This window comes from Zosterops lateralis (assembly GCF_965231275.1).
Source record: "Zosterops lateralis genome assembly, chromosome: 1".
Lineage (NCBI taxonomy): Eukaryota > Metazoa > Chordata > Aves > Passeriformes > Zosteropidae > Zosterops > Zosterops lateralis.
In genome coordinates this window covers 27,082,488-27,109,940 of record NC_139762.1, presented here as the reverse complement: position 1 = coordinate 27,109,940, position 27,453 = coordinate 27,082,488, and the positions used below count along the sequence as shown (strand labels likewise).

At 38.0% G+C, this 27,453-nt stretch overlaps 1 protein-coding gene across 7 annotated transcripts in view; it reads left to right on the top strand.

Moving 5' to 3' along the window:
* Nucleotides 1–545: 545 nt before the first annotated feature.
* ICA1 (islet cell autoantigen 1) overlaps nucleotides 546–27,453 on the top strand; it is a gene marked incomplete at its 3' end in the record, with an annotated part of 65,390 nt that continues 38,482 nt past the window's right edge. For 4 of the 7 annotated variants that reach the window (XM_083874016.1, XM_083874018.1, XM_083874017.1 and 1 more), the window contains exons 1-7: nucleotides 660–725; nucleotides 9,541–9,587; nucleotides 11,337–11,375; nucleotides 13,533–13,704; nucleotides 15,675–15,747; nucleotides 17,454–17,577; nucleotides 19,787–19,985. In XM_083874016.1, the coding sequence (XP_083730142.1) occupies nucleotides 11,359–11,375; nucleotides 13,533–13,704; nucleotides 15,675–15,747; nucleotides 17,454–17,577; nucleotides 19,787–19,985 (585 nt within the window). In that variant the 5' untranslated portion in view covers nucleotides 660–725; nucleotides 9,541–9,587; nucleotides 11,337–11,358. Of the gene's footprint in view, nucleotides 726–9,540; nucleotides 9,588–11,336; nucleotides 11,376–13,532; nucleotides 13,705–15,674; nucleotides 15,748–17,453; nucleotides 17,578–19,786; nucleotides 19,992–27,453 lie in introns of those variants that run through there. The other 3 variants (XM_083874021.1, XM_083874020.1, XM_083874019.1) reach the window with 3 other exon arrangements.

Below are 27,453 nucleotides of genomic sequence, written 5' to 3'. Positions count from 1 at the left end.
CGCTCCCCTCACGGCGGTAACTTAACACTGCCCCATTTAAGGGGGATAATGTTTCACGCGATCTTCCTGCTCTCGTTTCTCCTTTTATTTCATTGTCAAATGCCGCCTGTGAACTCTTCTCCCCATTTCAAGTTCTGAAATCGGTTTCAAATGCACCGCCGTCACTCAAAAAGCTCCCCCACAACCCCAGCGACCCATTCCGACGTGAGCTCAGAGCCAACGCCCTCCTGACCCCCGCCCGCCTCTTACGTTAAGGGGCCTTTTCCTCCACCTTTCACGACCTCCATAGCAACTATTTATGACAGCCAAAACATTTTAGTATTTCCTTGCTGCTTCTCGCGGGACACCCGCGGTCCCCGGCAGTCTGGGGCTGAGGCACGGGGCCCAAAGGCGCTGATCAGGACCCCACAAGGGCCCAACCCGGGCGACTCTCCGGCCGCTTCCCTCACAGCGCTGCGAGGACAGCACGAGGAAACCCGTCCCTGCCCTGCCCAAGACCAGGCAGTGTCCGGCCCGAGCTCTCCGGACCTGTCGGCCGCGCCCTCCGGGCTGGGGGCCGGGCTGGGCCGGGCCGGGCGGCGGCTCCGCCCCGCTGCGGGGGCGCCCGCGCCGGCACAGGCGGCTCGGCTCGCCGCGCTGACGCCGCCGGCGCTGGAACACCTGGAGGGGCGGCGGCGCCTGCGGCTCGGCCCTTCCCTCCCCTCCCCTCCCCTTCCCTCCGCAAGGTGAGTGCGGGAAGGGGGGACTCGCTGGTCGCCGTGCTGGGGCCGGGCGGGGAGAGCCGGTGCCGCGGTACCGGCCCCGGGTGGGCGCCGCCTCCCCACGGGCAGATCGCTGGCGGCCAGGGAGGCGGCGCGGCCGCCGGGCCTGCGGACCTGGTGCCCGTCAGCGCCGCATCCACGGCCGGACCTGTTCACAGCAGAATTTCCGAGGCGCAAGATGGCATCTGTCCCTCCTTTTGCCTTGTGTTCCCCCTCCCGCCGTGCGGTTGTCTCGCCATGATTATTGCATTTATCCGTTTGTGCCTCCCGTACATCCTCCCTGGCGCGCTGCCCGCTGGAAGCGGGGAGGGAAACGGCCGGTTCTCCTCGGCGGTTTCCGGCTCGGCCGCCGGGCTGGGGCGCAGGTTGCCCGGCTGGGGCGCAGGTTGCCCGGCTGCGCTCCCAACCCTCCGGGGCCGGCGGGTGCAGAGGGGTGGCAGGGCATCCTCCGGTCAGGTAATGTCAGGTGTCGAACCACACCGAGGCAGTAACAGCTGGTGAAGCGGCGATTCAGGATCCCTGCATTTATGATTTAAAGCTTATAATTTGTGAAAGGTTCATCTTGGTAATCAGATTTATTTTACATCCATCCACTTGATCCGTGAAAGCTTCTCTAGTCCTTTAGAAGAAAAAAGGAAAATCGGATATTATTTGAAACATCAGGTCAGTTTCTAGTAACAGTAAGGGATGAAGGGCATTGCGCTCTTCTGTTAGTCAATATCATTATGTTCATGTTCAGTATCATATGTAAATAACCCTCCTGTTCCACACTGTGTTGGATAAAACTGATAGCCTCAAGGATCCCTCTTAAAACAGTAATTCAGGCTTGCCTAGTCCGGAGGCGTAATTGTGAAACTGACTTTGGTAATCTCAGGGTTACATCCTTTAACCCCCTACCACCAAGTCACATTGTGGTACTTTGGAAGCTTGGCATTGGAGTTGTTCTTTTGTTCAGTTGTTTGTGGTATTTTCTCTCTGCCTACAAGCCTTGCTTTAAACCAAGAGGACCTTTTATTTCCCTGAAGCACCTGTTTGTTGGCTTTTGTTCTTCCCATGTTTAATTGTGTTTCTTTTGGTTTCTGGTTAGTTTGGGTTTTTTTTTTTTTTCATTTGGGTCTCAGAAAGCAGCTGTGACTCTTGTTTCAGAGTAGACTTCTTGGAAATAAACTGGTTTTGTGTTTTGCTCTAGCAAGACTCTTGTGAGGACAAAACTGATCACTTTTCCAAAGTGTTGGACAGAGAAAACAGTGGGCTGGATTTTGGCGTGTGCAGTGCAGGTGGCATTTGGTTATGGTCTTTTATCTGATTTTTCTGATAATCCACTCTCCACTTTATCTATCCAGCGTTCTCAGAGAGGGAGGGGAAGAACCCCTTGACAGTGCTGTCTGGCACGGATCTAGAACGTGCAGTTCTTATTGGTACGTAGCATGATGACCAGCAACACCTCAGGCAGACCTTAGCAAATTTTTCAACTGCTGTTTGAGCAGCCTATTGATTTAAACTTAGTAATGTAATGGTTTAAGATTAATGTTAGTACTACTGAAGGAGGAATTTAGTGTCAAGCCACAGAGATCTTTTGAGTAGTGAACTGCCATAACTGGTATAACCAGTCATGTTTTTGTCACATGACAAACTCTGCTGGAAGATAATGCAGTGGTTAAATGCTGCCAAACCTCAGTCTAAGTGAGTTTCTAAAGTTCTGTCACTGTCAGAACTTCATGCATGAAATATTGTTGTTTCCAGAAAGGTTCCTGCACTTTACTCAAGAATCTAGATGCTGGTCAGTGGAATTTGCTTCCTTTTTCAGTTGTGAAAAAAAAATTAAATGCATTTAGATAATGGCACTTTCTTCTATTGAGAGTTGAGATACAAATATAAATGTTACTGCAGATTTGCAGATTCAAGAAGATCAATTATGATTTTATGGGAGGGGGAGGTTTTATTAAAATTTTTCTTTTAGAAGTTTATGTTAGTGGGGGTGAAGGGGATCACTTAGTACAAAGTAAAATTTCTGTTGAACCCTACTACAGGGTTAGGGAGTTTTGTCCTGGCTTAGACTTTCAAACCCATCTTGCCAATTCTTCTCTGTTATCTGTGCTTTACATGGTTGTTAAATTGTTCTGATGAATTCTCGTGTAACCTTTTCTTGAAGAAATGAATAATAACAGCTTTCTTCAGTCTTTGACTAGTGTTGAAAGCCGTTAATACGAGTTGGCAGAAAAGAAAAGTGCTAATATCTCATCTAAGCAAGAAAAAAAATGCTCTCAAAGACTTTTTAATACTTTGTTTTTCCAAAATCACCTCCAAGAGTATTGCTCTGTAGTTTATTCTTCAAGGTGTTTTGCTGCTTCTCCACCATAAAATCACTCTGGAGATGAAATTATGCCACGTGATACAGAAGCATTAAAAATACAAAAGCCCAGAGAGTGAAGTTTGTTAGAGAAAGAACCAAACAGTCAAGAACAGTAGAAAACGTTTGACCTTTTAAGTGTTGCTAGTAATAACAGTCTCACAGTACTTTTTCCTGTGGCTATTGTTAGCCACAGCAAACTGAGGGGCATTTTGACCAGTTATGCAATTGCTTACATGAGCCTTGAGAACTGTCTGTACCAAGTCACTGGAACAGTACTTGGGTCCATCTTGCAAGTAGCTTCACACTGCTCTAGGAACTGGTGTGCCAGGATATTACTGAGGGCAGTAATATAAAAGTTGAGTGGACTGTGTGTCTACTGAGAATGTATAGCCTGTACTAATGATGTTTACTCGATGGGTGGTGCAAGGAGATCGCCCTGTATTGTTGTTACTGTGCATGCTAAGGCTGTTTTGTTAATCAAATCTATTATCCACAGATGTGAAATAATCTCCAAGGGAATCCGGAGAAAATTATTTTCTCGTGTTCCCTCCTCCAGCATTGTTTTCCCTTGAGTATAAATGGCATTGCCTCCTGGCTTCTGAATGGATGAAAAGGCAGGAGGGAGGCAGAAATGTGAGAGGGTTGACTGTGCCAGCAAATAGGGTATCTAAATAAGAGACCCATTAGTTTGAAGTTCTAAAGCCTTATATGTTTGCGTGTGATACTCTATACATGCAAAAAGTTTCATGATTTTTTTTTTTGTTAATTCACTAGTTTTCCCAGTTTCACAAAAGGAAAGTTTCCCAATATTAAGACTCTAGACTGATTACAGGTAGAGTACATCAGAAAAAAAATCCTGTCTCTTTATAATCTATGTACAGTGCATCCATATGATGTTTTGTTTAATAATATTCAGTATTACATTTAGAAATAGTGGTTCTTAAACTAAGAGAAAAACATGTATTACAAAACAATTTGATAGTAATTTCAAAGAAACAAGTAAGTTTCAAAGTAACAAATAAGAACACCAGGAACTTAAGTAGAATAATTTCCCACATTAACTGTGTATTCTGAAATTAGAAGTATGACAGTTGTGTTTTGGAAGAAAGTAACCCTTGACAGTACTCTCTGCAATAGATGTGACCCATATATGCCCTACACAGAGTAATAAATAGTGTCAGTGTAAAACTAAGTGAAAGGCAGGTGTCAATAGTACTGCTACTCATTTGATTGGATGCACTGTGTGCAGACAGGTGCCTAGGTAGTGCTACAAAATGACAGAAGGAAGACCCAAAACATTCAGAATTTCTTCATGCCTTGTACTTGGTTTCTTAGAGTGCAAGTCTCTAATCACACAATCTTAGTTATTTGAGCAACCTGCTTATATATTGTGGTTTGTTCTCCACATAGTTTACTAGCTTGAAAAAGCAGGTGTGTTGTATTGGGTCAGACTAGTTCTCCTTGGAGAACAAACTCCAATTTCTCTGATACTTCTGTTGTTTTAAGTATGTGTTTGGAATTTTTCTGCACGTCAAATTTGGCAGGGGTGGAGGGTGTGGTAGAGTAAGTTAATTCTTTGGGGTTTTTTTTTTTAATTCTTTGAAAGATCAAGACAAATAAATAAATGGAATGGAATAAATGAGTAGGTTTCTGGGATGTCTCATAGGCCTTGGTAGAGAGGAGAAGGAAATGGCAAAAACTGTGTATAGAAACGTTGGTTCCAGGAGTGTTTGTAGTGAAAGTGAAAATTGGTTCCAGGGGACTAAGCAGGATGTGGCCATGTGGCCATGTCCCAGTGACAGTGTTACTCAGTATGCTGCTTTTTTTTTTTTTTCCTTCTCTCATGGTAATTCAACAGACCACCATGAAATCCTGGTTCTAAAAGGAGGGGAATAGAGCACTGCTCTCACAGCATGATTTATCTTTGTAGTTCAGGTGCCTAATGCAAAAAGCGTAATTTCTGTCTGCACAGAGCACAGTGGGGAGACTCTGGCTGAGGTGCTCAGCATTGCTCTTCAGAGGTTCTGTTCACTATCTGTACAGGGACTTAGTCTTGAGAGGCTTGTTTGGTAATTTAGGCACTAAAGTTAGATAATTGCAGTCAAACAGGAAGATTTTTTTTTCTCCCTCTCAGCACCTCCCAGGTGTATGAATATAGCAGGAGCCTTCACTGTGTAACAGATGCCATTTATCCTGTGCTTTTTTTAAGGATGCATGAAATTCCTTTCTAGGTGTCAGCTCCTGAAATAGGTTGAAAGAGTAATTCTGTTGATACTGCAATCTTGTATTTCTTCTCCTGAGAACTTGTGGGTAATCTCCAAGATAGACACTTTCCAGGATAAGTAGCAAAGCTGTGGATCAGTCTGAGACAAAGGATTAGACAAAAACTTGAAATAGATAGGAGCTGCTAATGCAACACTTACAGACCAATTTGCAAACTTTTTGAATTAATAAACAAGTGCATCAGTGAGTAGTCTAACAGAAAGAAAAGACTCCTGGATTTAAAGCTAAGCATGGATGATTCTGCAGGATTAGAACATCAATATTGAGAATTAAGAGCTTTAGAGGAAAAATTAAATCTTGTCATTTGTCATAGATATAGTTTGAACTCTAGATTAATTTTAGCTGAATTAGAGTGGTAGCTATTCTTGTATTTAGGAGTAGGAATACTTTTAAGTTTGTGTATAATCTTGATGCTGAGATACCCAGACTTTAGCTTTGATTCTTTTCCTGCATTGACATCATGGATAATGCATATCTACAGGCTGTTATATTCTCTTTTGCTTGGGAAAGGCAAAGTCAGACACCATTTGAAGTTCCTGGTCTGTATGTTTATAGATACACTAGAGAAGATAAAACTGCTCTAGTCTTCATCTTGCAGTGAGACTGCTTCTTGTTCTGCAGACACACTTACTTGGTGCAGTTTAATCACAGCTTCCAGGGAGCAGAGTGGAGGAGATAGGTTGTCAGCCAAGAGCTGTTGGAGGCACAGATGGCCTTGATTCCCTCACCTAGGCACATTTTCTTCCCTTCAAAGTATTTTACATAAATGAAACTATCACTCCTAGATTTTATATATAGAATTCCTTAATTTTTTTATTTTTTTGTTACCCAGCACCACTGTACTATAACTTTATTAAAAGTTTCTTGGAACATTATTAATTTTAATAAAACTGTTGACATAAGTTAGTGAACTGCAATGCATGATTCTGCCATATTTGAGTTTATAAGTTGCAAGGGTTTTAGGATATGCAAAGTGTTGGGATTTGAGGAGTCACAGAACATACCTGCTTTGAAAGAACAGTAGACTCAGAGGACAGTTCTGTCAGTGAAAGTGCAGACTCTTCTGTGTGTTTTGATGAATATTGCCTTCATGTAAGGGTTGTTGAATTCTGCTATGCTGTTTGGTCAGTTCCCTTTCCTTGTTTCTGGATGTATCTCAAAAGTATGTGCTGTTCAGTCTACATAACTGCTGGGTCATTTTTGGATGTTAGATTTGCTCTGTACATCGGCATTTATAATGTTTTTGCAAGGATTTCAGCTCATCTCTTTGTTCTGAGAAATGATTAGATCAACACATATTTGTTTTACATACAGTCTTCAGAGTTTAAAAGATTCCTATTTGATGCCTCTGGTTGCATCTTGTTGTTTTTCTATGTGATCTGTTGTCTGAGCTAAGAGCACAGTAAGAGCTATGTAACCAATGCTCAGACAAGAAGAGATGCTTGAATTAGGGGTAAAGCTTTTGTTTGTTGCGTTGGGTTTTAAACTGATTTCCTCATAACCTAGGAGAGTATTAAGATCTGAACTTTACCATGCCACGTGACACTTGGTACATTTAGGCTCACTGAAAAAGAGAACTAATTTGAGTGACACAGATATACAGACTTGTTTATTATCAATGTAGCTGTTGGAGAGAAGGCACTCATATAATCTCTTTCTTACACAAGTAGAATCTAAAGATTATTCATAAAGCTGTTCAGCTCTTGGAAACCCAGACAATTTACGCTGCAACAAAATATACTAAAGCTAAAAAAGAAAAGCAAGCTTGTACAAATGTTACACAGAGCATGAACTGGAGGGTAATCCTCAGGTATGCTGCAGTTCAAAACACCATGTAAGCATTTTCCTATTTGCACAGAAAAATTTACATCTTTATTCAAGTGGTCTTGGAGAATATAGAGAATCAGAAGATTTTCCATAGGAATAGAAATGCCACTTGCTAATGATGTGTCCTCCATCAAGTTTCCTTCCAGTGTCACAGCTAATAAAATTTCTCAGTAGGATGATGAGTATGGCGGGAATAACATGAAGTTCTGTGTGCATTCCAGCTGTTATGGCTTTCTGTGAAAGTGATTTGTGGGTAAATAGTCTATCACCCAGAGAAACTCTGCCATAGTTGGCTGTTGGCAGGACCATCTTGGGTTTGGGATTTCTTGTTGTCTGTGGCAGAGCACTGTCTGAATTCAGCTGTACTACACCTGAAGCCAGGCTGAGTCTAGAAACGGTTCTGATGTATTACAGTGCCCAGGCTGTGTCTATCTTCTCTGCTGTCAGTCTGCAAACAGGATGGTTTGTGGAAAGGGATGCTTAGGCTTCTTGGTGACTCCTCAAAAACACCTGCTAGAGATTTTCATGGTTTTGGCAGGGCTTATGACCCTAGTTGGTTCTGTATGGCAATGGGTCATCCAGCTCTGTGGTCCCTTGTGTTCCAAGCAGACTTGTTATGAACAGGGTCAGCTCAGTTTTAATGCTTAAACTGGGGTAGCATTAGTCTCTCTCAAAACACTGAGAAGCACTTGCAAAATTACTGGAGCCATGAGTTGACTTCTTCAGGAAGCCTCAGGTCCATCACTGTGCAGTATTTAATGTGGGTTTGTATACAGTCATCTGGAATGTGGCACTGCATTCTCTGGCGTGAATAAAGCAGGTATGCTTGCTTCTGACACCCACCCCCTTATCTAGAATATCCCTCCCTTTTTGTCAAGATAAAGTCTGTTATGGAGATCACAAGTGTTGTGCAACTCTTTATTGTCAAATATCATGGAAACATCCCAATACAAGTGCTTTTCTATAGGGTAGTGATTTTTTTTTTCCTTTTGTTAATCGTTGTCAGTATAATACTTCTTATTGAAACTTTTCTCTCTCTTTTTTTTTTTTTAATTTTAATACACCGAGAAGAAAAACAAAAGAAGTCTCTTATATCAACTTCTTGTGGCAAATAAAGCGTGTTTCTATATCTAAAACTGTATGATAACTGTATGGATTAATTTTAAATTTGACTGCAATTTTTGGAGAGAGTATGGGTAGATTCAAGTTAGTGTCATGTGCTTCTGCTGTAGTCAATTTTGGCAAAGACCAACTGGCTTGTTACTTCTGTTTGGGACATTTGTCTTATTGTTTGAAAGCATGAGAGAGTTCAAAACGCAAAATAGTGAGAGGTTATGTGCTCATTCTTGGTCTCTTTCTGCAGCTTCAGAGCCAGCATTTTGTGACTGTAGGGATTCTTCTTTACATGGCTTTGAAATGTTCCTTTTAATTCCTGGGTACTTCCCTGGGGTATTTCCAGTCCCCTCTTATTAGTATATCATTTTTTGAGACTAGACTTAGATTTTGGTATTTCTTTTAAAAAATCTCACTTCACCTAAGCCACATGCTTTTAATAGTGTCCTTTGTTAGGGATGAACCAGTATCTTAACCCTTTTTGGTTCCTGGACTTGGGACAGTAACAACACATGAAGTAAGAGATTATATAAATAAATTAGGGCTCTGATAAATTACTGCTGAGACAACTTACTGCACATTATTTTTTAGCAACTACATTTCTGTTTTTCCAGTGCTAGCTTACCAAGCTGTCATTGCAAACTGAATTCTCATTTAGGACCAAAAATTAGCTCCATACTGGAAACAAAATGGGCCCAGGGACTGAGTTTGTATCCTGGGCTGCTGCTTGGTGCCACTGCTTAATTACAGCAATCTCCCTGGCATGGTTTCTATCTGTACTATCTAGAACTCTCTGGGACCTTTTTTCCTCCTGGCATGTTTTGGATGATAACACATGCCAGGAGCCATTTCCAGCAGGCAGTGTAGGTAAGGCTCTACTTCTGTTTCCTTCCACCATGATTGGCCATGGAACATTATCCCAGCAAGTCTTGCACCCTCAGACACCTCAGATGCCATCCTGTCACACAGCAGAACAGAGAATACATGCCCTCGTTTTCATACCATGAAAATACTGTCCACTTTGAATAAAAGAATTACCACAAAGAATATCTTCAGGGCATAAGAGTGCTATGTAGGCCCTGGAAGAGTACAGCTGAGAAGATTTCAGAGTCAAAAGGTGAGGTCAGATGTTTAGGAAGAAAGAGCATGAGCTGTACTTGCAAATGACAACTGTTTCACCACGGCCCTATTCATTTTTTGCAGGGACATTGGTTTCCAGAAGAAGTAGGTGGATGTGTACAGTGAATAAGGTCAGTGCTTCACAGCTTTTCCCCATACTTTGTTCCAAGTAATATACATGTTATTCCACCTAGATAGGCTCTTCTTTGCTTCCTGTCAAACCAAGTGTGCTGCTGAATAACTGAGTCATGGATGTATATACAAGCTAAATCCTGTGGTCTTATCTCACTCACACACCCCCACAGTTGACTTAGGGAGGGCCAGTGTGAAAACAGTGAAGTCGAGGATATAAAAGTGTTAGAAAATGAGTTAATAGTGCCTGTGTCTATGGCTCTAGAAAGAACAGCAAAGCTGTCCATTCTGTTTCTTGTCTGACTCAATGGTTCTGTAACACAACAACAATCTGAAAAGATTCTTTCCCCCTCCTTTTTTAGCTGTTGACTCTTAGATTTAAACTCTGGTCTGAAGACAAAGTTAGGAATTTTCTCATGGTTTCTCCTGCAGTGCTTAAGAACATTTCACCAGAATTCCAATTTAGGCAAAATGCCTGCTCTGATATAATATTGCAGTATCTCATGGAACTTTGCCAGGAAGTTTCACAGGTACTGACAGCAGAGAAGTTAGACTCAGAAATCTGGAATTTGGCTCTGTTCAGCTCCAAATGGATGTGCATGTGCTTCATGCTTGCAGGAAGCATTCAGGTTGTTTGCATTCCCTGGTTTGGGTTCCTGCAATCTGTTCCAGTCCCTTTGCCTCTCCAGTGGTAACCACACTGTCTGTATGCAGCACTGTGCCAGATACATTACCAGCATCATGACTCACCTTTTTAGCCCCTTTTCTTTCTTATTTGGGTTACTGCCAAAGTCCAGTTTGAGCACTGGTACCTCCCTAGCTGCTTTTTCCATTACTGTTTTCTCAGTCAATCAGCTTCATACTGTAGTGGAGCCTGTTGGTGTGTTTATTCTGTGCCTCTGCTTGCTAAAGTCCTTTCCCTGGCAGCACCATCCATCTCTCATTTTGGTCTCATCCAGAGATGAGATGCTGCAGTGCCTCCCTTCCCATATTAACCATGTGCTGAAGAACAGTCCTCTCTGAAAGCAGCAGAGGAGAAGCCAGGTGCTTGTTGTTTATGAGTGTCTGGCTTAGCTGTTAAATTTGGCCTGGAAGAAGTGTGCTCAGGAACTGGTGGGAAGTGATGTGCATGCCATCTGGCCAGCTCAAAGTATAGTGGAAAACTTGAGTATCCAAGCTGGAGATAGTAACTTAGAAAATCTAAAGTTCTAATGCATACAAATCATATTCTATCCTCAGGAACTGTGGTGTCCCTCATAGAAAAACCATCTATTCATTAAATTTCACATCTCTCAAGATCTCACATCTCAAGAAATGATGTAACTATTGTTTTAAAAAATAGGTCAGTGGGATATAGGCAAAAAAAGGTAAAAAGTAATTGAATTTTGTTGTGGCTAAAGCTTGGAGGAAGAAGCTTGACTGAGGGTGATGTCTGGCACGGACAATTTTGGCATGCTCCATTAAAATTCACTGAATTTATGCCTGGTAAATTTGCTTTTGCTTGAAAAACTTGCTAACATAGAAGGGTTGGCATCACTGATGGCAGCACTTAGATCCATTTGTAGTGGATTTTCACGAGAATTGTGTGTTACATGAGGAAGGCACTTGGCTCACAGAAAAGTTTTCTTTTGTAATATGGTAAACAAGATGCTGCAGCATAGTAATTTTCTGAGGGAAAAGATATAGGATTTCTAGTGTTTACCTTAAAAATTACACACACTAGTATTAATTGGTGATTTCTTATTTAGGTGTCTGAAGGAAACAAGAATCATGGAAGGTCATAAATAGTAAGTATCTTGATAATTTTTTCTTTATTCTGAAGAGCTAATAGTGTTTGGTATGTTGATTTGTTCAGTTGGTTCATCAGTCTCATAATTCAGGAATCTGTATTAATCCCAGCAATTTTTCTAATCTTTTTGTGACCATACATTAGTAGCTAATTTTTAGTCCTTGCACTATTCCCCCAGAATTTCTGGTGACCTCAGCTGAGGTAGCTCTCAAGGCTGATTAACATCAGATAAATTACGGTGTTTTCTTTACTTCACTACTGAAATGAGATCTCAGTTATTTCCACTGCCATAGCAAAAGTCAAAGAACACAACTAGCCAGCCAGCTAAGGCTTTTATAATATCTTGTGAGAAATTTCATGGATATTTTTAATTATTATTAAAATAATGATATTTTTATTAAACTCTCATATTATGTTTTCTCATAATGCAGGAGCATTTTTTTATTCATTAAAGACTGTAAATTTTGTATTTTAAAGGTGCAGCATGTATCAAGTCAATATAATCTTCATCCAACTTAATAGGCTGTCTGTTGTCAGTGTGTGTAATGGTCTTGTTTGTACAGAATTCCAAATAAAACATGGAATGTTTTGTACATGCTTTTTATTTTCTGCTGTAGCACCAAAATACTTTTATTTTAATTTTAATTAATAAATTAAACTCTTGGAACTAATATTTGTGTAGAATTAAATGAGTAAATGTCTTTGCTTTTCAAGTTTGGTGAAGAGGCCATGAAGTGCTCTATATAAGTGCTTTTTTAAATTATATCCCTGCTCACTACCAGTTTAATTTCTTACCATCTCTTTGGTGATTAAGGCACTGTCGCCTAACTCACTGATTAAAAGTAACTAAGGCAACTAATATAACCCTGTGAAAAAAATTTCCTTTTCAGATTAAAGTGTGTCACTAGTAACAATGTAGGGTAGATGAGCTACCCTTTTGGGGAATATGTACCAATGCCTTGCTTTTTCAGAATGGGTTTATTACTTCACAGCAAATGTGTGGATATAGATACATATAATCAGAGGATGGTAGGATGATTGAATGACCTGGGTTGGAAGAGACCTTGCAGATGATCTGGTTCTAACCCCCCTGCCATGGGCAGGGACACGTCTCAATACGTGACTTGGTGTGTATGTTGGGTCTGAAGACCCCTTGGGGTAACATCTCTGAGCAGCCTGTGTGTTGTGAACAGAACTAGGGGTCAATGTCTCAGTAATAAACCACAGTTTGTCACTCCCCAGGTGGAAAGTGTCCTCTCAAAATAAAAACCTATTCAAGTTTGGTGGTGTATTTAATATAGCAATTTTTAGCAACCATGTACTTCTAAAAAGCTAAAAAAGAATCGCAGTTTTTTATATATGCACATAGGAGAAAATGCCTGTAGTTTTGCACAAATGAATAATGGAATGACACTTTCTGAAAGATACCGAGATTTCATTGTAAGGCTATATTTTCTATTAAGCTGCCTGGGTATGGCTTAAATATAGTGGAATATGGAATTTATATATTGCAGTCTTTATTAGGTCTGCTACAGGAATGCAGAATTGTCAGTGAAAACTAATCCTTGAAAGAAAAGGTCACCTGTTATACACACAGTTGTCATGTAGTCAATTTTATAAAGAGAGATGTGAGATATTAGTCTTTCACATAGCCTGCTCAAAATAGATGAGTGTTCTTCTAATTCTTTTTTTATTCAATAACAAAAAAGGAGGGCAAGAAGTAGTCTAATCCCATTCATAAAATGAGGTGTGTCAAATCTCAACAGTACTAAAATGGCATGAAAATTGCTACCTGCTTAAGCAACTCTGCTAGTTCACTTGAAACTCTCCTGTTAATTTTACAAAATAAAAAGTTAATTCCATGGGCTATAAATAATTTCATAATGCATTGGGAAGAATTTTTTGAAGCTGTTTATCAGGCAGTACTGCATAGTTAAGATATTCAAGTTGAAATCAGTGTATTATTTTTCAGAGTAGGATGGGAAATAAAGTACTTCAGTTGCTTTGTTAATAGTGCATAATGAGGAACTGCATGTTAGAATATATGTCAGCATGCAAATGCAGTATTCTTAATGGAAATGCATTAATTGAGTGTGTTAGGCGTATTTTTAAAGCATCCAATTGAAGTTTTAAATTTTCTTTGTTAATATTCTAGCAACTATCCAAGAGAATTTTATGATCAATATGCTCAAAGCCAAGAAAAATCTGTGGTCAATAAAATGCAACAGAAATACTGGAAAACAAAACAAACCCTTATAAAAGTTACAGGAAAAAAGGAAGATGAGCATGTTGTGGCTTCAGATGCAGATCTGGATGCAAAACTAGAGGTTTGTAATGTTTACATAATGTGTGTTCTCTGTTGGTTAATTTTTAAAGTGTTTTCATCTCCACCAAACCTTTAATATGTGTGCACATAGGATATAATAACATACATACATTTTTATAATTTTCATGTAGTATCTCTTTCAAGTTCTGACAAGACTATCTACGTAAATTCAGAGAATATAGGGGAATTTTGTAACACAAAACCCCGTGTCTGTGTAACTTTATTTGGAACTTATAATTTCTCAGATTTATTTTCATGTTTTAGGGACAGATTTTTTCCTTTTGTTAGCAGGGGAGTCAGGAGACCATCCTTACCCTTTGCCTACATTAGCTTAAGGTGATTTGTCTTGGGGTTTTTTCCTAATAATATTTTATTGAGTGTACAAATGACATTTTTTAGATAAGTATAAAATACCACATATACCAGAAAAACATGCAATATACCCAGGAACAAGGTGCACTGTGCATTCTACTCTGGAGATTTTGAGCAGATTAGTGGGTTCTGACAAGGCAAAATCCTCTGTAAGTCTGTAAAATAAAACCAAGAGAAGGAATCTTGCTGTGTGACAAATACAGTCCTTCTGTCAGTATCCTCAACCCCACTAAGGAAAAAAAATAGGTTAAAGTTCTACAAAATGAAGACCTAGAATGTCTTTGAGACCAAGCAAAAAATTAAAGATGTACTACAGAAGTGTAATAATAATAACCCAGTTAACACTCATGTAAGTTTTGTTTGTATTGTTTTCTTACGTGAGGGTAAATGTTTTCCTTTACTGACTCTCTTGCAGTTTCTTAAAAACATATTGACTTAGGATTCTCCGTTTAGTTAGATTTTAGCTGAAATACAGGAGGCTGTAGTACAACAAACACAAGAATAGCAATTACTTATCACTTTGTGAGTCTAGCTACGGAGTCTTTCCAATGGATTATAAATCAAGAGTATTGATGTAAAACAAGCTGGAAGTATGGAACAATATTTTATAAATACATACTTGAGTTTTTACTATTACCTGCTGTGTTGCAGACTCATCAGGAAGTATGCTTTGTAGGCTTAGGTGGGATTGGAAATGGGGAAACTTGTGTTCACAGAAGTGAAATAAGCATGTTTTGGACACATTCTCACCTGCAAGTCATACTCCCAATTTAAAAGACAAGACCTGTGTTAGTTTGTTGTCAAGCAGTGTTGAAAGAAGGCACTAACTGTGCCAGTGGTCCATTTTACTTCTAGCTTGTAATGCCTAATATGGTGGAGTTCAGGTTTAAGTTGCAGGCTGCAGGTTTTAGATAGACAGACAGAAAGAGTAGTAATTTTTCTATTTCCTAGAAACAATCTCCAAATATAGTCATGATGGACTTTTTTTTTTTACCTCTACTTCCTTTGGAAGATGCTGCTTTAGAAATTTGCTTATGCCAATAAAACTTTCAGTTTTAAACTAAACTTTTTAGTTTAAATCAACAATTTTCTGTGTTGGCCGTACCTACGCAAGTCTGTTCCACTAGACTTCACAGTATCTATGACAAATTCAATATGCATATTCCCACATGTGAGAATGATTGATTGATAAATATTTTGATAACTGTTCTACCACGAGGTTTTTAGGAGCAGATTTGTACATCTTCATATCTATACAAAGATATAACCTAAAAAAAAAAAAAAAAAAAAAACCTGAACCCAACACAAATACTTTGGTTAACTATCAGCTGTTTATTATAGATCTGTTTCCAAAGTTATTTTTTCGTTTTTTTTCTTTCTATAAAGTTATGATTGGTCAGTCTTTAGTTTCAGTGAATAACTTAATTGAAAGAAAAGCACAATTGATAAGGCAAATACCAGAAATGTTGCTCATTGTTCAAGAAGAAAGGAGTGTTCCCTAATAATCTCTACAAAAAATTAAGTTCTTTCTTGTATTTTATTCTTCAGTGTTTCTTGCATAGACTTGACAAATTTTTGTGTATTTTCTTTCAATATCAGCTGTTCCATTCTATTCAGAGAACGTGTATGGAGTTGCTGAAAGCAATTGAACTGTATCAAAAAAGGATTTGTTGTAAGTATGATCAAACTCGGTAGTTAAAATGATAAGAAGGTCTGCATTATGGAATCATTGAACAAGTGAAAAGGTAAAAATGAAAGTGGGGAACTACTAGTTTCATCCTATTCAAAAGTAAAGATAATGTTCCTTGCAGACAGCTGAATACAGATTTGCTTATTTGTTTGAATATTTCCTAGTTCTCAAATTTTATATTTTGATACAATGCAGTGATAGTAGTAATGACTGGAGAAAGCTTTTTTTAAAATTTTTTTTCCCCTGACTTGATTGGCTTGTTTAAATTCAGAAATATCTTGTCTAGGAATCATAACTCCTTTCTAAACTGTTTTAGTGTTTTGGTTTTTTTTAATCAGGATTGCTGATGAAGAATTTTTGGCTTATTACTAGTTTTATAATTAGGTAATCTATGCTATTATGATGAATTTGAGAATGCTAACTTGATTGTAAAAACTATACAGGAATTAGTGACAGTCATTAGTGAGAGATGGCAACCTGATTTCGGAAGTTTCAAACAGCAAGTTGTATTAAATGTCCTCTAAATGTTCTCTGCAGTCCATATTGTTTGATTTCTGGCCTGAAGGAGAGACTCCAGCCATGAAATCATCTTCCAATGTACTGTCTTTTGTTGAATGTTACCCGTATTTCCTTGAGCCTTTCATTTTTCTTTATCCAAAGAAAGTCAGAGAGAATGTTTCAGAATCAGGAGGTAAAACTGAAATACAGAATAGTCATGTATCAAGTTAGAGAAGTGACAGGTGAAATCTGATGGAAAGATTTGCATCAGATGCAGATGCGCGTCTTCATTCAAAGAGTACTGAGTTTACACTGGAGTTGACTGTTGCCATTTTGAAAAATGGCAAGACGACTTCAAGAGATCTTCTTTCATTGTGTTAGGCCATTCTCCCTCTTGATAGTCGATTGACATTGGTACTATAGGAGGTGGCCACTTCAAGAGACAAAGAGATGAGGGCATCATGAAGTGTTTTTGTAAGGTCCTTTGAGGTCTATGGTCCCAGTTTAGAAGCAGTCAACAATTCAGTGTAAAACCACTTCAGCTTCCTGTTTAAAAAATGATCAGTTACTATGAGGTAGATGTGTTTCAGATAGTTGAAATACAGTGTTTGAATTACAGAATGTTAAGGTTGTCAAGTAATCTTGCCAAGTAATTTGAAAGTAAATGTCCTTTAAAATGAAGTACTAGGTTTTTCATGTGAAATTTTATGTAGTCAAGCATGAAAAATGGTGAGCAAGAGAAAAGCAAGTGAATGAGTTTTGGTTAGTAAACTTGGAATGAGCTTCAATAAAAATATGCTATCAGCTGAGGCAGTCCAAGAGGTGAAAAAGAACTAAAAAACAACATACTAAACCAGACAGAACCCAAAAAACCCAACACTGAAAGTTACTGCCATCAATATGGTCTTTTTCTTAATATAACCAACCTAACTTTTTAAGAAAGAAATAGCACATTTTTCCTGTTGTCTTTTGGTGCTGATGGAATTTTGTGATTCTTGTTAAGTATATCAGCAAATGTCTCAAATGAGTCAGGTCTTCTGTTTACTAAGTGCAGGAATTCTGTGAAATTATTTGTTTTTGCTTTGCTGCTTTGACATAAAGTGACTTAAACTGTTTGATGTTAGGCCAGTTTTAAAGCTGTTAGGAGCCAATTAAATAACATATTTGACAACTCATTTATTTTTTGTTAGTTCTGTCTCAGGAAGAAAATGAATTGGGGAAATTTCTTCGATCACAGGGTTCTCAGGATAAAACAAGAGCAGGAAAAATGATGCAAGCTACAGGAAAGGCCCTCTGCTTTTCTTCTCAGCAAAGGTATATGGGTCAACATTGCTTTCTGATTTGCATAGTACTTGTGATAAAGGAGGTTGATGCACCAATGTCATAAATCATTTGGCTGTTTGAAATGTTTAAGGAACCAGTTAATAAGAAAATTATTGACAAAATCTGCTGTAGTATTGGCAATATTAGTGGCTTCTTGAATTTTGCCTGATGCTGGCTTTTTGTCTTATGGACCCGCTGTGTCTGTATCTTCCAATCCCCTGCCTGTGCCTGTTCAGCTCAGTAGTTCTGAAGGTGTTCTGCAGCATCTCCATGGCCTCTCCAGCAATAGGGTTGTAAAGGAGCTAATGTCAGGTCCCTCTCCTGTTTGATGGCAGTTCTCACTGTGCAGAGAAATGCTGCAGCAGGCTCACTGTGGTCGTGTCTGGGTCCCGTGAGGAAATGAGTAAGGGAATACTTTTTTCTGAGCCATCAAGTCTCATACCTCGACTAAACAGAGGAGAAAAGAGGTGTCCAAATGCCATCTTCTGCTTGAACTTTAGTATAAAGTCCCCCTGAGAGAAGATCTTAGATCCCTACAGAGCTCATGTAGGTTGTGTAGGGGCAAGTAAGGAATCCAGATGGACATACAAGCACACTAACACCTGCAGTTAACCAGAGTCCTTAATGTGTCACCGACTCAGTGTTTGCTCTAGAAGTTTAAAAGTAACATTATCTGATGGCATTATCATATTGTGATCATCTTTTTCACAGCATTAGGACTGCAAAAGTATGAAATCCACCATCACTCACAAAGGAAAATTCCATTCCATTATGTTTTACAGGATTTTGGGAGGGCTTTTAACTACTGTGATACTTTCTGGCTTTATCTTAACAGTGCACTTGTTTGGCTCAAAATAAAGCATAGCATACAGAGCAGTGTGAATTTCATATGTTTACCTTGGGCTAGAGTTTGGTCATTAGCACCTCCAATAGCAGTCATGACTGGGATCTTTAAGACACATGTAAGGCACCTTTGAGCAAAAATGCTGATGACTTGCTTCGTTATGAAGCCTAACTGTTAATAGAAATCTCAGTGCATATCTACATGAACTAAACTTTCCTTTGGACATCTGGGTAAGAATTTGTGGAATGAGGAAAAAACATATTGGAAAAAAACAAGTCACAGTAAATTCACATATTATAGCTCTTGCTCAGTACATTTTAAGGCATCTTTTAAAATAAATTCACATAAAAATAAAAACCATTTGTCTTTCTTCTTTTGAGCTATCCTCAAACTCTTGTTGAAGTTGGGACTGCTTTTATTTACGTTTCATGCTCAAAGCTAGCTCAGTAGCTGGAGATCAAGAAGACATTTCTTGGGCTACTGGAGCCAAAATTAGAAATTTTCTTATGCCAAGGGACTTCCTAGCACATTAAACTATCTCTCTGCTGATGTGGAACTGATTGAAGCAGTTCCAGTGAGGTGCTGCTGGAAACCAAGAGGAAAGTAGAAGCAGCAGCAGGAAGCAAAGCCAAAGGAGTAATCCCGCCTACTGCTGAGATCCCATTAGGATCTGAAGTGATGGCATAGGGAGGACAACAGTGTCCCCTACTGCCTTTCCAAAGTGTTGTTGCCAGAAGAAACATAAAGATAAATGTCTAAATCTTCCAAAAGGTAAATGTCCTTCAAAGGAATTTTTCCAGTTACTAATAAAAAAAAAAAAAGAAAGAAAAACCTCAGATAATTATTTAACTGGCAGATGACTTATTTATTTACATTTATATGTGAAGACTGAAAGGCTGATGGAAGTGCTTTTTGTGATGTTTAGCATGACATTCCTGATACCACAGCTATGATACTTTCCCAGTAATAAATTACCTTGGGTATATTTTTATAGCTGTTAAATGAAAGTGGTGAAGAGGAATGGTAATAACACAAATGGCTTGTCAAACTAAAATACATGGGCACAGGAGAAGAGGTTTCTTTTCCACTCACACTTGTAATTGAAAAGTTGCTATTTGAACAGAAGGGTCACAAATGCAATATTCATACAAAACTATTCTGTTTCATATGTACCTCCAACCATGTGGTAGAATCATCTGAATATACACTAGCAGTTAAATGAACTGTGTTGGCTGTGTATTTTATTTTTTTTTTTTTGAGTGCTAGTAAACTGACAGGAATTGTACTAACCCTTTGTGGAACAACATGTTAAACATGTTGCTCTCTTTCCTCTCTTTATTTCATGCCTTCCCTCAGATTAGCACTCCGTGCTCCTCTCAGTAGATTGTATCAAGAAGTGGAGACTTTCAGATACAGGGCCATCTCAGACACGTGGCTGACAGTGAACAGAATGGAGCAGTATCGGACTGAATACAGAGGAGCTCTACTCTGGATGAAAGATGTGTCTCAGGAGCTGGATCCAGATCTTTATAAGCAGATGGAAAAGTTCAGGAAGGTATGAAGTTTCCTCTAGTTTCCTAGAAGAGATTGCCTAATGAATGACAATGAAGCATGGTTTTGATTCTTCTAAGGGGGGCATAATTGAGAAGCAGTAAGGATGCCATTTATCCTAATCTCTTCTTTATCCTAATCTCTTCTTCTTCCTTACAGCCCTTCTTTGTGGGCTGTAAGGAGAGGCATATTTTAGTAGCATATTCAACCTCAGCATACATCTTTATAATTTAAATAATATATATATTTTGAAGAAGGTTATCTAATTTTGAATACTTAGCATTGATGCATGAATGACTAATAGAAGAAGATATATCTGCTGTCAGAGGGGGATGGAAATGTTAATTTTTGCAACTAAAAAAAGAATAACTGAAGTGCTCTACTATCTGCTGCTAAATTTTGAGGGCAGTCAAAGACTAACATTTTCAAAATTCGCTATTGTTTGATTTTGGGGAGAAGTTGCAAATTTGGAATTTATTTTTAGGTTCATTATGTAGTTCAACGTGATTCTTTGGCAACTGCTAAACACTAAAACTGCTAAGGAGGCACTCTCCATAAATAGTCTTCATTCAGTGTCACTCAATGCTACACTCCTCCCCTCCCAAAAGACTTGCAAAATCACAAGTCCTAGATGGTAGGCTGCAATTTTGCTACCAGGTGAGAGAGTATAGAGTTTATTTAGGCTGATCCTGTCACAGTTCAGGAATGCACATGAGACCTTCACATTTAAAAGTCTATAATGTTCACAGTTGGCTGTTTATAGATGCTGGTTATCAGGAAGACTTAGGATCTTAGGAATAACCAAGTGGCTCATGCTTTGAGTAAAAGCAGTAAAAAAAATTACAGAAATTGTGTCATAATTGAAAGCAGAAGTCTAATAACAGAAATTGTATTAAAGTGTACATGTATATATGTACCGAAAGATAGGTAATGTATAAAAGAGAAAACCCTGTTAATTGATGGCTTAAGCAGTCTGTAACTGAAAGTGTTTGAAGATGAGAGATATGTAATTGGAGGTTTTAAAAGCTTGAATAAACCATCCTAACAGGAAAGAACTGGCATCTAACTGTGGCATTTTTTGTAAACCAAAGTGGTGACAATAGCAATTAAGAAAGAGATGAAACAAATGGTACCCCAGTTAGTCATCCAGTCTTTATTTAATGCTTCAGTATAGGGTATTCCTGTAAGTCTTGTGGAACCAGACATATATTTTATTATGCCCTATGGGAACAGTTTGTAATGCAAGTTCTTGCAGGTAAAATAATCAGTATGGTCTTGGCCTCAGCTGATTGCTTATGCATAATGTTTGATTTATTAGGAAAACACTTAAAAATGGAATGTTAGAATGAATAAAGCAATACTGGTAATGGTAATAGAAAAATTATTTATGGCTTTCTTACAAAACAAATGCTGTGAAAAGCATAAATTGTATAAGTGGCAAAGTAATTAAAATAACATGGTTTGTGCAGTTAGCTGCTAAATATAAAAACTTAGATGTTAAATTTCAGACATCTTGGGTTGCTGTGCTTCAAGATCAGAAAAAAATATTTTTTTAAAGTTCTTACAAAACAGCGAAAATGTGAAAATACTGTTTTTAAAAATATTTCTAGGTCTGAAATAAGTCAAATTCTGTCATAAAAAATTAAAAGTAGATTCTAAAATTCTGTAGCATGACCTCAAATAGTTAAAAAAAACAAACTTGAAAGTCTTTTGAACATTTCTGTTCTCCAACTGCTGTCAACTGAAAACCTTTCAGTTCAGATGGTAATGCAGAGAACAAAAAGCTCTACGTTTTGTAGCCAACAAAGTAAAGAAATGCCCCCGGTATCCACTTCCCCACATATCCCATCTGTGCAACAGGCATATCAAGCTAGTCTTTGAAGATTTAATACTTGCAGAAAGTAAACCTTTTTTTTTTAATCATGGGAAAAATACTGAAATAAAATACTCAAGCATAATGTTCCTAGCTAGCTGTTGCTGAGCAAGATCTAAGTTTGGTTTTAGTGCTTTACAAAAATTAATGGTGGATACTGTAGTCTTAAATAATTAAAGTAGAGGAGTTTTTATTGTCTGTTTTTTCTATTTTTGCTTGCAAATCTAAATTGTGCCATAGTGTGGCAGTGTGATGCTGAGGTTTTACAGCTTATTTTGGATCTGTAACAATTTAAGAAGTCATGCTAGTTTTGTGTTGAGAAAGATGTTATAATTACTCAAGTAAAGTTTTTGGTTCTTAAATATAAGATTGCCAGAGAGAAGTATTTGGAGCTGGAGCTGCATTTTGAGTGATACACCACCAAGTAGTTAGTGAAGCTGATCTTGTTAGAGCACTTGAAAGAAAGTTTCCTTCAGACTTCTGGTTGTAAAAATCCCAAGTATTGCTTTATTTAACTTTTTTTTTCCTAGTAAACAGTGCTGGTTTAATGATCTTTAATGCACCTAGTGCATCAGCAGTATTTATATCATTTAGTTAAAGGACTGTTTTTCAAGTATGTAGCCTTTTATAATGTAATCCTTAATGTATCATTATGTATACAGATATGGTACTTGTTTTTGGAGACCAAAGCTAAATCAATCCAGATGGGTTTTTCATACCTTGCCTCAGAATAGCTCAGGCTAAAAGATCAATAGTTGAGTCAGTATTTTCAGAGCTGATAAAATCTGAGTTAAAACACTGACATTTTTGTAGCTCTCTTTCAAAACAATGAGGTACTTGAAAGAATTTTCTAATGCTGTTCTTAAGGCGTCAGTCTAAGTATGCAAGACTCAGCAACACTATCCCTTTCAGAGTGTCCCAGAACAGTGCAGAGCAGCCTTTTTACATTATTGTTTGAAGATAACTATGTAATTGTAGCTACTTGAGTCAAACTAAGGAAATAGGTATTTACTTTTCCCTGCAGAGTTCTATAAATGCTATATAACATTTTTTTTCCCATTAGCAGTTTTTATAACCAGTCCAGTGCTGTTCTGGTTATAGAGGTCTTCCATCCCAAGTTCAGAGTTTGAAGTGTTCCTTGAGAGCATCTAAACAATGCTGTGATATATAGAGGAATTTTAATGAGCTAATATCCTTTTACCAAGTTCTCCACACTGATTAGGTTTTTAAAGTTCTTAAATCTGATCTCTTTTATCTGTCTGGAGACGTTATACTCCAACACAAGCTGTGCTGTGATGTTTTAAAAATATAGACAAAATGGCCCAAGTGTGTGTCCTTCTTCCAGCTCTGAAAAGGTTAAGCTTTTCCATGTATTTTCTGAGCAGGAATGCAACAGTGTGTAGTGATGAACTATGAGACCAGGCAGCAGCCTTCCACGTGCAGCCTACAGGAGCTCAGGAGGGTGTGCTGTTCAATTTTACTTGGCTGTGCTATCTCAGATGCTTGTACAATTCAATATAGACTTTCTCATCAAACCTGTACATTTCAGTGCCATCCCTACAAGTAAAAAGTGAGAGCTAAAAAAATTGTCATGCTGACCTTTAGGCTGACTATGAGAAAATTATATCTGTGACATGATAGGTTGTTTATCATGCTACATTGATAAGGCAGATGAATCCTTTCTATATTTGTTTTTCACTTCCGTTGTGCTTGCACTCTTCTGCTTCCCCTTCATTCTGAGGCTTGAGCCAAAGATGGAGTATCTTTGTAAACACCCAGTGGCTGTGCTGGGCGCCCTGAGACAGGCTGCACAGCACCTTGGTGCCCAGCTCTTGGTTTGCATGCAGATGTTGAGAACTTGCAAGCTTGCAACTGAATTGTTGGGATACGGTTTATCTCAAGTCCTTTCTAGTTGTAGCCCTTTATATACTTGAAACAAAATGAATGCCCTTTAATGTCATTTTAAAGATAAATCTGTCAAGAGAAAAGGAAAGTGGGAGGAAGGAAAGTTCAACAAGAAGAAGACATAACGATGTAACAATAACTTAAACTGCAGTTGTTATAAATGTACTAATATAGGGAGTGGCTGAACTGTGCAAGCTTTCCATGAATATCTTTTATTTCTTAAAAGTTAAAGCTTCTGTGGATAGATGGGAAATAATGAAGATATAAATAAATCCTTTGATTAAAAGGTTACAAGGGAAATGTATGTATATATATTCATTGTAAAGGTCTCAGCAAGTATAGCTGAGATACATCAGCAGCCTGTCAGGAAGGCTCAGGACCTACAACTCTGTTCCTCTGCTGTCCTCTTGCCTGTTATCACTTCTGGGTCTGAGGGCATTCTGGCTTGTGTGGTGATAAAGGTGCTGTACCACATTGCAGCATCATCTGCTGCTTCTGTATCCATTAATATCCACTGCAAACAGCCCAGCAAACCTAAAGACGCTGTGGAAATGTGCTGGAGTATTGTTTTAATTCTCTGTTACTTTTGAAAATTCTTGGAGAGTTGAGAAAATGCAAAAAGCCTAGGAAAGGAGGAAAAACAAATACGAAGCTGATCTCTGAAATAAGAACAGACTTGGCAGTTGACATCCTTGGAAACTAATTTCTAGTTTCTGGTAAAAATAAAAAGGAAATCTGTAGGCATTTAGAAGCTAGGAAACTGAGGAGCAAGTAAAAACACAGGTTTATAAATAACATTACATGTTGGATTTTTTATATTTTTGCATTTTTAGCCAAATTGTTCATTTAATGGAAAACAAATTGCAAATCTGTACTGTTGTAGTTCATTATGAGTGATTACTGAAAAAGTGAATTTAACTTTACTAGAAAAATAAGAGCTCTCAGGAGCTGAGAGTTGAGAGTATTGGCCAAGGAACACTAAACAAAGTTTCAGAGGATCATAGAATTTAAGGATGGAAAACAACTTAAAGATCAGCTAAACTCTCTTCCTGCCAGGACAAAATCTGTACATCTGTAATATGTTTTCTAAGTGTTTTTCTGTATCTAATAAAACAATTCATTTGAGGGTGACCCTCTTGGAAGTTTTGTGATGGTGTTTGTTGGTCATGTTCTAGTTCAATTATTAAAAGCCAACCAAGAGAAAATATGCTAATGCTGTTTGCATCTGCAGATGATATTAAGCTGGAAAGTCTTTTGGTTTTCCAGCAGCAAAGTACACCAGCATCTTAAAGAAAAATGTCTTTGGCCATGGCAGTCATACTGGTGTAAATAAAAGACTCTAAGTTGTCATAGTTACAAATAGCAGTGTAATTGATGGATGTTTAGAGCCAGCTAGGGTAGTCACTGTTGACCAGCCTTGAGTTTTAAAAAGTAACAAAAACAATTTTTAAAAAAAAGTTTTAGGCATTAGTCATCTCTGTTTGATTTTAGGTGATACTTTACCAATTAATTTCAACTTCATCTAAAAAACTTAAAGCACATTTATCTTGAGGTGACAATAGTATAGCCCCTGCATGTGAGGGAGCACATGTTGGTGTTTGTGCTCTGGAGGGTCAGAAAGATCTGAGTTGCTTTAGTAGACCATATGATGGATATGAGATGTGTGGCACTGTAATGTGAAAAAATAACGGTGGCTTTCATAATACCTGCTAGGAATCTGGGGTAGTAAAGTCTATCACATTGATAGATACGATTTTTATCAGTCTTCATTCAAAATCCTCCTTTAAAAAAAACACCCACCTGTTCTCTTTGGTGATTTGGATTGCAATAATACTCTCTGCAAGGTGGCTGTGTCTCCTCTAAAATTAGCGAGATGGTGTCAAACTGCACTCTGAGATCCACATCTTAGTGTAGCAACGTGATAGCAGAGATAGAGATAACAGCCTGCTGTTACGATATGATAAGCAACACCTACACATATCACTTCTTGTGACATGCCTCTGCTGTCAAGACTAGGTTTGGTGTCATTCTGGTAGGGAGTAGCAGTTAGAGTAAGGGGTTTGAAGTCAGGTTTTTTAATATGAAATATATGGTGTTGGAAATGCTAAATTTAGCAATTTGCCTAGAAATTAAGGTAGTGGAAAACAAAGCACATTAAAAAGTGCTCTTCAATCAAAATTGTAGTTTTTGTTTTGTGATTATTGCCTCTCCCTGTAAAAGCAGATGGAGTTTCAGTGCTGAGCATGTTTTCTTTGAGGAGTTTCTGCTATAATGTTCTTTCTAGCTTCTCCAATATCCTATTTAGTAACATGAACTGGAGAAACGAAAAACATTACAAGATATCTCACCTACAAAATGCTCAAGCATTTTGAGACAGTTAGGAAAGATGTACCTCTTTGGAAAACATAACCTTTAGGAGAAATGTTCTTCACAGTAAAAGCATTTTATACTCTTACAACTTTAAATTACCATTTCAAGTACCATTTGTAAGACTCAGAGTACGTAATGATACAAAATCAATTATTTTCTTAAGCCATTTCATGTATATTAAATATCTCTGATGATTTTTATTGTAGAGTTAAAAGCAGAGTAACAATGTGTGGTGGAGATGCCCTTTTAAAAGCATAATAAGAGTATGCCACTTAAAAATAGAAACAGAGTTCTTGGAACAGATTACATCATCTTTAGAGGTATTGCTTGTAGAATATGGTTGCTTCCAGAGAGATTAATGCTTACCCTTGAGAAATGGTTCATCATCTGTTCAGTTATTTTTACAAAAGATGAGTTTGAGGTGAGACTCTGGAAAATGGCTTTAAAATAAAATAAAATTAGTCTGCTAGACTACAGATACAGTATAGTTTTTTAACAACTTTATTTCATGTAACCTTGCTGAAATCAAAAAAGGTAGATTTGGGTTATTTATTTTATTTATTTTGAGAAAAGGTAGGCAGACACAACAGACACGCCCTTAAAATTTCTCTTCACCTAAATAGCAGAATATAAAATGTTTCAACAGAGTACAACAAATATTCTAAAAAAAAAAAATCAGTGATTTAAATCAATAGCCTTAACTTTTATGTCATAATTGATTTTGGTCCCAGTATTAAAAAGACTCTCTCAAACATGGTGTAATAAAAATTAAGCTCCAAGAATTTTCTCATGTCTAATAGTTACAGAAATGCATAATTATTAAATTTAATATTGGATTTAAAAAAATAGTAACAACTGAATACTATTTTCTGAAGTATTATTTTGAAAATGGGAAAGAAAATATGCTTGCCTAGACAATTTCTATTGCTCACATGAAAACTCAAACCCTGCAAGCTGGTCTGTGTGGGCAAAGCCCATTACCCATGTGGATCATTTTGTGAATTCAGAACCTAAATGAAGTGTAAAAAATATGACCAGAGTAGGCTGTGAAAAGAGAAATGAGATTTGGAAAATTCTCTCAGCCTTAATAATCTTAAAAGGCTAGGAGGATAGCTAAAGAAATATTTTTTAAAAACAAATGAAATACAGATGTGACTGAACTGAGAGAAATCTGCAGAAGTGAAGAATAAACAGGAAGAGGAATACAGCTGTTGGGGAAAACATTGTTTACACAAGAGAACCAAATTTTTCTATGGTCGCCACTGCCCAGGAATTTTTCTTATACTTTCCTAAAATGCTTGGGCACATCCATAATGTAGTCCAT